The sequence below is a fragment of the Triturus cristatus genome, chromosome 2_1 (assembly GCF_964204655.1).
Source record: "Triturus cristatus chromosome 2_1, aTriCri1.1, whole genome shotgun sequence".
Lineage (NCBI taxonomy): Eukaryota > Metazoa > Chordata > Amphibia > Caudata > Salamandridae > Triturus > Triturus cristatus.
The window spans coordinates 207,679,217-207,692,214 of NC_140581.1; the positions used below are offsets into that span (position 1 = coordinate 207,679,217).

The following is a 12,998-nucleotide window of genomic DNA, read 5'->3' on the forward strand; positions in this document are numbered from 1 at the left end:
TGGATTAAACTTACTGAGAGAATATGTGAAATACCAAATGATTGATACAAACCTTGGAGGCGATTTCAATTTGACAGAAACTCCTCCTGTAAATACAGATCTAACAAAGTTCATAAGCAAATAAGAAACCTTTGCCAACAAAAAAAATCACCTAAATAATAATTGGCACCTTAACAGTCTGACAGGAAGCAAATTCACCTACTTACACTTCCACATCACATTCTCCATAATTGATTATGCACTAACCAGCAACTCTTACTGCAAAATTGATAAATCCCAAAACTGCACCAACACTAGTCTCAGGCCTTGGATTTATGTCCATTGAAACAGAAACCAGCCATTTTTTTCCCCAGAGACAGGATTTGTAGATTGGACAAGTGTGTCAAAATGACAACACATAAAGACCAAATTATAATAGCCATCAAAAACTTCTTTACAGAAAATAGCACTGCACATAGCCCACCAGAACTCATATGGGATACCACGAAAGTATCAAGAAGGGGAGATCATCATTATGGTTATGTTCAATAGGAGAATATGCATATCCCAAAAACTGGACAAAGGAGAAAGTGACATTACAAACCTGGAATGTGCACTAACACCAAAAACACAGTAAAATACTTCAAATTAAACACCTTAGAAATAGGAGTACAATAAAATAATAAGTAATAAAGCGCCATATAGGGGAATAATTTTGAAGCAAGAAAGCTGACAGAACAGAACAAAGTTGTTTGGACCCTGACGAACATACAAAGAAAATAGTCAAAATACTGTGATTAACAACTACAAAAGGAGTCACACAAGCAGATCCCACTAAGATTCTTGAATGTTTCCAAGACTTCTACTCAAGCTTACACAAAACAATAAATGTATCATCCCTAGAAGACTGCCATACTTATCTAAAGGAACTTGCATCCCAACACTAAACAATAAAACGAATCAACAACTTGACAAACAAATTGAAAAGGTAGAAATAATCAAAGAGATTAGAAAGCACCAAGCCCAGATACTTTCCTGCAAGCTTTAACAAGAATTTTCAGGATTTACTAGAACATACAAGGAAGTTTTCACACAAACATTTGAAGAAACAGGTAAGATAAAGGGAATGATCTTATAAGCAACTATAGTAGCCGTACATAAAAAAGACAAGGACTCCATATAAAGGAAAAAAATTACAGATCTATTTCACAACCTAGGGGCTGATTACGATGATGGTAGGTCCAACACAGATGACACGTTGGTGTCGGACCTACCGACATTTACCCCTGCGGTCCACCCGCAGCATTACGTTGCAGCAGGCAGAGTAATCAGGCAGAGGGACCGTCCGCGGCGCTTCCGAAGGGCTCTTTGAGCCCGTCGGTACAGCGAAAAGACACCATAATCCCCTAATGATGGCAGCTCAGCTGTCAGGATTATAATGTCATTTTCCGACAGCCTTTCCACGTCAGCCTTTCTGATTTGGAAAGGCTTTCGTAAAATTACTTGGGAGGGCCTAGCAGGGCCCGGATCCACCCTGGCCCTCCGCTATGGACTCTGGGGGGCAGCTATAGTGCCCTCCCCTAAACATCCCGGGTCCGTGTGGCATGCACTGCGAGGTGTCTGCCACACTGTGCAGGAATGTTTTCAAACATACATTTCACTATGGCTGCTTGTGCGGCGGGCCTTTTCCACCAGCTGCACAAGCTGCCATAATGAAATGAATGTTTCCACCCGCCCTATGAGCGGTTGCATTCAAATTGCGAGGTCGGAACTGCTGACCTAAGATCAGGCAGTTAAAGGCCGATAAAGTATCAGGGGGGACACTAGTCTGCCCGACATCGTAATCAGCCCCTTAATGTAGACTATAAAAAAAACGCAACAATCTTAGCATTAAGTTAACAAAAATGTCTACTGAAGGTAATACACAATTTCCAGACAGGATTTATAAAAAGCATATTTGCTGTAGACAATATCAGAACGTTTTTTAAATACTGGAGAAAGCTAAGAAAATACCATCTCCTACATTTGCCATGGCACTAGACACACAGAAGGCCTTTGATAAAGTGTTGTGGACCTTTCCTGCATACAGTGCTTCACAAATGGAACCTAGGTCAAATATTTGAGCACATAATCTTTACATCATCGACTACCAGCTTGAGTCAGAGACAATGGACAACTTTCTGGAAAAATAATACTCTTGCAGGGGGCTCAATAAGGTTGTCCGTTATCACTTTTAGGGCTTAATGACTAGTCTGGCAGTTCACGGACTGCCAGACTCTTTCCCTGGCTGTGTTGCAGCGGTCAAGAGGCAGTAATATGCTTGGCAGGACAGCTGCGTCCCCACCAAGCATATTACAAGTTCTCTCTCCGTTATAGCCGTTCTACCACCATGAAAACCGTAGCGGAAAGGACAGGACAAAAAGGGGGCCCTACAGGGACCCCTTATGCCCTGCACCATGTGGATGCACACAAGTTCCAGCACGGCCTGGGCTTTACATGCCGTGCAGGTACTGTTTTTGGGCGTTCCCATTGCAGTGTCCATTTTCAAGGCACCGCCGTGGGAACATCAAAATCAAAGTCCACCGTACGGGAGGAAACTCCTAATCGGGCAAGCAACCCGACAACAGTTTTGGTGGTGTGGCAGCAGGGTAGACTCAGCACTGCACCGCTAAAGTCATAATTAGACCCTTACTCTTTTTACTCACAATCAAACTGCTACTTAATGTTGCCTTCATTTCTAGCCCAAACAGCAAAGAGGTAACATTCCCATCTAAAACATCTAATGTAGCTGGTTACGCAGATGACTTATTGATATGTTCCTAACAAGCTGAAACTGCATTCCCAGAAATCCTAAATGTAATTACCCAGTATACTGAGGTCTCAAGATATTCGCCGCTGTCTCTAAAACAGACGGTTTTCCCTTGAAAAATGTATGCCATCCATCAACAGAAAAAAATACCGAAGTCAAATAGCAACCAACACAAATATCAAGTATCTACGCATCTAGTGCCAATAGGAACACGGATGACAAGACAATATATTAAAGAAACCAAAAGCCTACTTGATACATGGTCTCTCAAGTTTATAGTCTGGTGGGACAGAATAGGAGTTTATCAATATGATAACACCCCATGTAAATTTCATAACCAGTATGTTTCCTATCTTACTATCACCACTGTCCTTTCTGTTGATTTCCTTGATCTTTATTTCCTGCTCATTACTCTGTCCAGTCTGCTTGTATCTTTGTCTTTTCCTTTGAGTTCCAGCATTTCATGCCCTATGCCTTCTACCCATTACCTCATGCCTCTTTACCGAATCGGTCTCTTGTGGGACTGAACAAATGACAACATAACCATTTCCGCCCACTGGAATGCCATCCAATATATTGCTACTGAATGTAGGCGTCACCATCTCACCCTACCTATAAGGGTGCACCCTGACTGTGGAGGAGTTAAATCTCAATACCATGAACCTACATTTCACATTATCATGACCTACACATAAGTGTTGTGTCTCTAAAGCAAATAGCAATTGTAGGATGAGTTACACAAATGTAGTTAAAGTGTAACAAACAAGACCTTCACAGTAAACCACGGACTGTTCTTTATTAAGACATAGATTGCTGAGATGCCACCTCTGCCTGCTCAGCCTATAGAGTCCATCGTTAAGACTCGCATCTGTCACAGGATCCCACATATGATCGTTTAAAAAAAACATAATAGATTTTGTCAATCAAAATCCCACATAAAAGTTTCTTGCACTTGAATTTTATGCTGTATGCCATTCATTCCCACAGTGTGAGACGAGCCCGCTCTTGTCCCGGTAACAACCGGGACAAGAGCGGGCTCGTCTGCGTCCGTCCACGCCTGGATGAGGCTGGGCAGGGCCTTCCCTCTTGGTTGGCTCCTGGTGACAGAGTTTGAATCCATGGACAGCCTTGATTAATGCCATCAAATTGAGGGGCAGACTCAGTACACGGGGATACCAGTGAGTACCTTTTTGTTTGGCAAGTTATCTTGGGCACTCGTGCAATTAGAGCGAATTTTCGTTGCTTCCCTTTGAGTCGCCTTGAGCCTGGATTTATCTAGTCCAATGGGAACAAGCATTGGCATAGCCAATAGGTCTCGCCTTTGGGACCTTATAAGTATTTAGTTATGCAGCAGGTCCCAAAGGCGAGACCTATTGGCTATGCCAATGCTTGTCTAATTGCCTGCTGTGGTGACCCCACCAGTCTTATCTGTTGGCCCGTATATGTGTCCCATCCCCCCCGCACCCTCTCCAAAAAAACCACTTTTAGAGATGCTCAATCCAGACATCTGAGGACAAAGGAAGGACCCACACACCCCAGATTAGTCCTTTGTGTAAGTCCAGAAATATCATCTCCAAGATAAAAAACAGTTTATCTAATATATGCAAGCTCTGGTGAGTGGTGGCAGTGCCAGGCGCTAGAAGCATATCGCTGGGGAGGGTGAAGGGAAATAATATTTACCCTTGCAAAAGTCTGCCCTCTCACGTATGAAATTTTTGAAAATGTCCTACACCTTGTTGTGCGCATCTCACATTCCCATCAGGCTTTGTTTGGAAAATAAAAATTACAATTTCTCAGTGGCCGAGTGGGGCGTTGTTAAGAGGAGGGCTTATGGCAAAAAGCCCCATTTGCTCCCTTCTTGTGGCGACCCAGTATAAAAGAGTCATTGCATGAAAGTTTAGCAAACATGGAAAGTGTACACAAGGCACAAAGATAGCATAGGTCCTATAAGGAGGAGAGCAGGGAACTTCAATTAGAGGCAGGAAACAGCCTGTGCATAGAGCTAGAAGCAGATGTTTAACGTCAGGTGATAGTAGATGAAGATCAGAGTGAAACACTGATCTAGACATGCTGCTGAATGTACACGTCACAGGTAGCAGAGAAAAGCGAGACTGAATAGAGGATAAACGGAGAACCTGCAAACTCAGCAGTGAATTAGGTTATAGAGACTGAAAAATGTGTCATGAGCAGACAGTTATCAAGGCATCAGTATCATATGGAATACAAGCATTGGCCGTGGGCGCACCTCGTGCTCAAAGTAAAAAAAAAAAACAAGCTGCGAGATGCACTCTGTGGTGGGGGAGGGGCATTGAAGTGAGGCGCACTCGCCTGGCCGAGCGAGAGGAAAGCCATATGGCGCCTCTGCTCGTGCCTGTGCACGTGAACGCAGGCAGAATGCCAGCAAAAAGCGTGCAGGCGCACTTTTAAAAGCCCCGTTTACTAAATGTCTCGCTTGAGACAGCGAGACCTAAAAAGGGGAGCCCAGCCAGTGACTCCTTTGGCGCAGAAGCGCCTTACTATTGACACATTCCTGGTTAAGGCTGTGGGAGTTATCAATAAGGGGATAGATCAGGTCGAGAGGCGGCTCTCAGTCGACACAGGAAGTTTGTGGTTGTGTCTTTCACCTACCCCACTATGGATTCCTAAGCCCTCACTGGGTGCCCCAACCCTAGACCCTTCCCTTTTCCCCTAATCCCAGCATCATTGGATCAACCTCTCCAGAGCCTTTAGCCTCCAGGGCTGTGCCCCCCCACCCCACTTCTCCCATCTACGACACTTACTGATGTGATGAGCCCTCCAGCTCCCAAACGGCATTGGAAGATTAAGAGGGTGAAGGAAGTTTCTGCGGCCACATGTCAGAAATAGGTGAGCGTTGCAACCAGGCCCAATGTGGAGGAATTGCTGAACCAGCTGGCTCCAGCTTTACTGGAGACTCTTACTGACCTTTTATCCCAGCTCTTGATCAGACTGGACAAGTTGGAGTCAGCCTCCGGGGACTTGGGGAAATAAAGTGGTCATTGTTTTAACAGCCCTGGCTAAACCTCCATCTAACCAACTGTTAGTGCGCCTCCTGTTAATTGATACTGTGCCTTCTTGAAAGCCCCCGAGCAGCAGTGGCATCCTGCATACAACGCCTGCCCATGGGTGTACCAGTATATAATTCAGGAGCCCAATAGATCGGGCTCTGAGGGAGGCGGTGTGCTTCTTGTTACCCATTCCACCTGGGCCTTAGCGTGGTAGATGCCCCCCCCACCCAAGGACTCACCGCTCCCAAGGATTGACCTCCCCCCAGTATGTGCACCTTACACTGTGGTCCTGTCGGGGGTACCTGGCTTATGTGTTCACAGAGAGGAATTCACCACCCAATTGATTAATAAAACCTTGCACTGGCTAGCACAGCACTCGGGGTTTTCTGCCAGGGATTACAATGACATATTGATGATGCAGAGGGTGGCCTGGATAGGCCCCTCAAGGAAAATCTTTGAGGGAGATTGCATTATCATCTCAGCACTATACCCAGAGTTAGCACGGAAAATCCTCTTTTGAGAAACTAAATTATTTCCCCCAGGTTCATGTACTAAATTACTCCTGCTGTTTTTTTTTTGTTATAGACCTCCGCTGAGCAACCTGGATGAGAAACCTTGTAGGGGGGGCAGGCTTAATGAAGGAGGTATGGGGGGGGGGGGGGGGGGGGCTTTGCTACTCACAAATTCCTATGCTCCCCTATGTGACCTAAATGAGCTGGAGTGACTTCATGAGACTAAAGTGACACATATTCAGTCGCCCCAACAACTAGACCCTTCGAGCCAGGGAGTAGAGGTAGTCAGTGCCCCGCCAGTATCAAGCCCAAATGAGATTTTATTAGACCCTCTTCCTCATGCGCATCCCAGGGCCAACCCAGATCCCCAGGTGAGGCACCATATGTCTACCCCTCTCTTAGCTCATATTGGTGGGACTAACCACAATCCCAGTAAAGAACTTAGGGGCTCATTACGATGGCGGAGGGACTGCTACTGCCAGCCATGCGGGGGCAGGCCCTTCGCCAACTGGCAGCTTTTTCCCCCTGCCAGATCTGATGGCAGGGGGAATCCACAGGCAAGCGTGGCAGACGCAAAGACCGTCCGCCACGGTTCTGCAAGGCAGACCTTTTCCGCCCACCTTGTGGAACTAAACTATGGGCCAACATTGCAGCGGTGCCTTGCAGGCACCGCCGTAGGGATTACAATATCCCTTTCCGCCTGTCTTTTCGCGGCGGTCATCCCATCGCAAAAAGACAGGCGGAAATGGATATGGGGGCCCATAGCAGCCCCCCTTGTGTTGGGGGAAGGTAACTGTGCACTGGGGGGTACCCATGGTACCCCCCTGCATTAGCCTGCACTGCGTGGCAGGCACCAGCCTCAATGTTAAATGCCCATACTGGCGGGCGCATCCTAATTGCAGTGGTGGGACCAACGCATGTCTGGCGGGTGGTCCCAAACACCACAACGATGGCGGGTAGACATCGTAATGAGCCCCTTAGTCTCATCTCTTGGAACTTGGTAGGTCTGTCCTCCAGGTTTCCCGATGACAGATGGCTATCGTACATCAGGTCATACAAAATCATATGTTTACTGGAAACCTGGGAGACAAAGAATAACTTTTTTGGGGAAAGGTACAAAACTATTTTCTGCCCAGCGGAAGACTCCATTATGGGAAGAGCTAGTGGGAGCCTCATCACGTTTGTTGAACTAGAATTATGTAAGGAGTTACAGATTTTAAAGTGAGAGTCCCAGGTGTTCAGGGTATTAAAATTGCGCATGGCGAGAGCGCCCCCAATTGTTAGAATGAACTTTTACAATGCAAAGAGGGGGAAGGGCAGGCTGCCAAATTTGTATGCCCTAAATTGTGCCTTAAACTCCCTAAAGGAGGAGGGTTTTGGGAACACAAACCTTATTTTAGTGGTGGATTTGACCAGTGACCTGTGCTTGTCTTTTGTAAAGAACCAATCCATCGTACGGCCTTGACCGCGTTTAGAGGATCTGCACATGAAGCATACCATGGAAGGGGAGGAGTTAAACAATTCTTTACTCACTCATAACTTGGTACACACTTTAGACCACTGGTATACCGGGCCTACCGTACAATTGCCACCGCCCTATTAAGGCAGGCGTTCTACTACTATCATGGATTTTATTTTTGTGTGAGCTTCCTTGGGCTTGGTTCTTTTAATATTGAACCCTACCCATTCAGCTATCATAATCCACTGACACTCTTGTTGATGGGGGTGGGTAATTATACAATGGGTCCCCGAAAGTCTCAGGCACTCCTAACCCCAACTCATCTTCATCAGAGTAGGTGCCTACGCTGGGCGTGTATATATGCAAAGGCCTTCAATCAGAGCCTTTTCTCTTCCTGCCAGCACGATATAGGTTTATGTTTGGATCCCCATATATCGAGCACGGAAATCTTTAGCTCGTTTTTCCCCCCATCGCCCAGGTAGAATCTGGCCTTTTAACCATACACATAGTGAAGCGTGGCCAGGCTTCCCCCTCATAGTTTGACCGCAAGTGGTCGCAGGCATTGAGAAGTTTAAAGGTAGCCCTGAAACAGGTGCCCCGGGAGAAAGATAGAATGACTGTACTGGTGCCTTTATAAAGAGACGTTGAAAGAGAGCAAGCACCAGTTACAAAAGCAGGAGGACCAAATTAAAGCTGGAGAATGGAGGGACTCAGTCCTAGTTTGGAAGATTATTAATAGCCCTTGCTTTGCTGATCAAGTTCGGACGACCGTGTGCCATCACATTATGCCAGGCAAGTGGGACTCATTTTGAAAAGGTATATAATGCAGACTTTCCGGTGGAGCTATGTGTAGAAACACTCTTAAGTCTGTTTGTCACCACCATTAGCTTCTCTTTAATGGACGCGTTTGCACCCGTATAAAAAAAAGAATACACATACTAATGCCCAATTTTGGTAATGCAGACTTGCATCATTACTGCAAGATTTTGGAAACATATTTCAAACATTGAGCTAAAATTAGCATGAATAGATACGGGGACTCCAGTCTATCAATATGATGTTGGTACAGATGATATAGGAATGTTCTGAAGCTCTACATCACCAACAACCTTATTTGTTTGATAAGGATTAGTGTAACTATTGCTATTAAGGCATTAATATCTCAAATTGCAAGATACTTTTGAACTCTTGTTCAAATAAAAAAGTGTGTGTAATTATCAATGTTTCTATAGTATATCCAGAAAACACTGAAGGAGTAGGAGTATAGAACCTAGAGGAACAGTGTAACAGAGTCTTGAATTAAGTAACTCTCCAAAGAGAAATTCAGAGTTTACGAAACAGAGGAACCCTCACAGAAGAATGGCCTTAATGGCAGAACACTTTATATTCTATATCATGCCGTGAAGAGCTCATACCGTTCCACTCCACACACTCACCCGTAACTCTACCAATTCCCGTACTTCTTCTCCCAGTGTCTGCAAGATTCATCGAAGGGACCATTACTTCTGCATGTAAACCCAGGACAGTGATGCTGTATGATAGCCCTCCTCCCCATCGACTGTAAAACCCTATTTCGTACTACACACCAATGTCTGGTTAGTAGGTTTGCGCTGTGTTAAGTTGCACTCCAACTCAGGAGGAACAAAATGGCAGGTCTACATAGCCAGTGGCCTTGAAGGCCACTTGTCTAGTCAAGATACATTAAACTGGAGTGACAAAAGAGACAGGATTTCACATAACAAAAGTGGAGGGGAGGCTTAGGCGACAAAGCTTGTGTACACCGGATCAGCCTCAATAGAGCACATCTGGTTGATGAAACCCAGTACAATCAGCTTGGTATACTCAAGTTGAGATAAAGGTTCCTAGCGGCTTGACAAGACAAATCTATAGATATTGATATTTGTCCGTTGCTCCTATTAAGATGAGTTAGAGGTTTTACGGCCTAGGTCTAAAAAGAAACATTTCTTAATCGATTTATGTTCAAATGTATCATTTGTATTTTATGTACGATGATATTTATATGCTGAACATATCCTGTTTTGAAATGCCAATAAAAAAAACGGAGGAAAGAGAAACAGAAATGATGGGGTGAATAAAATGAGCATATATTAAATCCAAAAATGTTTTTTTTAAAGTGTGAGGGAGCTATCTATGGTTGGTCAATCATCTGCCTAAGTGATAGATAAGTTGTGTGCCAAGACTTCAACTAGCAATACCCATAATTCGTCTTACCTCTTCTCCTTTCCTTACACAAAAAAGAAATATTAGAGACGCTTAAGAAGGCACAAGTGGAGGTTAGAGTTCTTAACAGAAACATGAATAATATCACAAATATGGTGCTGGCTTCAGGCCTCCTGAATTCAACTAGAGCACTCGCCATGGTGTGGCTGTTCAACCCAACTGCAGGAATGTCTGTCGCCTCCCAGTCTGGAGCTATGAGGAGGGGGGACCAATGACCTGGAACTGACCTCCTTCCTTGTGCGAATTTGTATACTGCAAAGGACCCGATATTCTACTAACAAAAAAAGCCACTAGCCCACTAAAGGAAAGAAAGACAATTGCACACAAAAAAAGTTACATACATATGTATCACGTTATGCTCTTCTCAAGTTAGAAATACGTGTCCTCTTTGTCACGCCTATGAAGAATGTTACACTGTATTGCTGATTGGAATGAAATCTGAGACGCCGGTAAGGTTGGCTCACAGACAGTCACACAATCAAACTTGACACTGAAAGCCAGGCAGGGAACAAACATGTCTGGCTACCCCTCGAAAGGCTGGCACGGATCGAATCAGGCACGAGTCAGGACAGTGCCTGACAACTTGACTATCAGTCCACGTACTCGACCTCTCGCCGTAAGCGCTGGGCAGTCACTCAGAGTCAGGCTATACACCTTGCCAGCTGAGTATTAGGTATGCAATAATTGTGATAACTTGAAATATCCCCGTTTTCAAAAGGAAAGTCCAGATGGGTCTGGACACTTTACTTTGCTACACTACCTGGAATCTGGCTAGCATTTATCTAGAGGATGCTAAAGCTGTGCGTCTACTTGGGTAACATTTTTCATAGAAGCTACTTCGTATATTGATTTTTCAGGCGAACAACGGTGCAGAATTCAATTTACTGTATGTCTTTGGTGTGTGCACCTTTCTCCCGTTAAACTGCAGCCTCCTGTCTCTGGGCTGCCGGTTTAAACTTGCACCAGGGGACCCCTCTGTGATCAACTTCAGCCTGACTCAATGATTTTAAAGACAAAGTTCTGGTACCAGCGTTTACAAGGCCTGCAAACTCGTCGCGACTAGTTGAATGACAATCACTCGCCCTGCGTAGAAGTAAACCTGCTGTTTCTTTAAAAAGGGGTGACTCCAAGAAACATTTGACGCCAGCCACAAAAAAGCCCATAGAGACGCCGACCCCCTGAGCTGTTTAAAGCAATGTGTGAGATGTTTCTTCTCCAAAGTCTGCCTGCGCGAATGCGGCGACCCACGCAAGAACTACAAAATATTTGTAAAACAACGTTTTTATCAAATCTGCATGATTTTAAAAAGGGTTGGATGGGTGGTCTTAAAAGATGGGGAAGGAATATAAAGTTTGCACATGGTTTATATATAACTTCAAAGGAAAAACACAAAAAGGTGTAAATCCAGGAGGCTGGTCAGAGTCTCCGAAAAACCTGGGAAACACGCACAAAACGAAGAAAAATAAATTCTATTTAGAAGACCCCTCACTCACCAACCTGGTTGGTGTAATGCTTCATCATAGGGGTCCCACCTGAACAGCCGAATGCCGTCCAGGTGTGCTGCAACACCTGATTACAGTGGAGCTGGTAGTTCTTCGTAGTGCAATGTGGGTGAAAAACTTCCCCATCACACGTCCGATTTGGGTCTCAAAGACACCAAGACTCCAAGTTTATCATCATCCAATCTGCAAGAATCAGGAGGTGTTTTTCTACCTGCGTGGAGCGGTAGGAGTGCACGGGTACAGCCCATGTCTATGGTACAAAGGTGTGCCAAACATTGAGCAACCCTCTCCTCTTCCTCTGGTGTTACTGCTCACATCCGTCTCATGTTAACCTCCTTCTGTCCTGTCTTTCCCATGCCACCTTTCAACTGCCCCATGGCAGTTCACCTCTTGCCTCTCCCTTCACGTAGTCCTTTCTTACTAGTAGTTACTTCCCCCTCCACGCATTCACCCCTCTTTCTGACTTCATCCAATGCTTCTGCTGTCAAATTTCTAATTACCATCCTGCACCACCTCCTCTTTCCGGTTATCCACCACCACTCCTCCGTACCCTTCACCACATCCCATGCCCCTCAACGCAGGTTATTCCTTCACACCTTTCTCATTTCGCGGTCCCTAAAACCTTATCTCCTGCTACTTCCTTTCGCTCTTTACAGTTTCTTAATTTCCTGTCCCTCTTACTCTCCTCCCTAACTAGTATCCCGGTTTATAACTCCTCGCCAAGCCTTAAATTACGCCATCTTCTGACCCCGCCACACTTTTCCTCCCTCCCTTCTTCTGTCGCTCCTCTACCCCACTTTTCCTCGCCTCACTGTCCCACTCTTCCCGTTCCTGATGCCCTCTCCCACTTCACGCACAGCCCACCCCTCATGTCCCAGTCCTCACTCCAATGTCCCTTTCTTTTCCCCATTCATCCATGCCTTCCCTACCTGAAGTAGTAGACATCGCTCTTGCCGGCGCTGAGCCCGGATTTGCGTATCACCTCCTCCTTCTTCCACCCGGGGGGCAGCGCAGGGCAGTCCATGTTGGCGCTCCCAGGACCCCTTTGCCTCCTGCCCCGTGCGCTGGGGCTTTGCCGGGCTCAGAGCTGTCACAGCCGTACCTCCAACAAAGGCCTGGCCCCGCCCACCCCAAGTCCGGCGCGTGACGCCGACGGCGCCGCGCGCAAACAGTTCATAATCCCTCCGCTGACTGGGACGCACCACGCAAAGTAGTACCGGGAACTTCTCAGCCACGTTAGAGGGAGACATTTTTTGTTATTTTATGTATCTTGTTTTCAAGGTAGTAGGCATTAGGCAACAAAGTAAAATGTAAGACACGGCCGTTCTCATTATGACATCTTCAAGGCGGGGTCGTTCGGTGGGACGTCCATATGCTTTTCCTACTTACTAGTTCCGTATTTATAGGTTAGTAAAGGGCTGGGTGTTCGAGTGGTAACGATTGGGTGTTTGGATTTATCAGTCGGAGCTA

At 45.7% G+C, this 12,998-nt stretch overlaps 1 protein-coding gene across 3 annotated transcripts in view; it reads right to left on the reverse strand.

The window, feature by feature from the left end:
* Positions 1-12,674, reverse strand: part of MBD2 (methyl-CpG binding domain protein 2) — a 276,168-nt gene extending 263,494 nt beyond the window's left edge. For 2 of the 3 annotated variants that reach the window (XM_085629929.1, XM_085629916.1), the window contains exon 1: positions 12,458-12,674. In XM_085629929.1, the coding sequence (XP_085486055.1) occupies positions 12,458-12,552 (95 nt within the window). In that variant the 5' untranslated portion in view covers positions 12,553-12,674. The remainder of the gene's footprint in view (positions 1-12,457) is intronic. The other variant, XM_085629925.1, reaches the window with a different exon arrangement.
* Between the last annotated feature and the right edge of the window lie 324 nt (positions 12,675-12,998).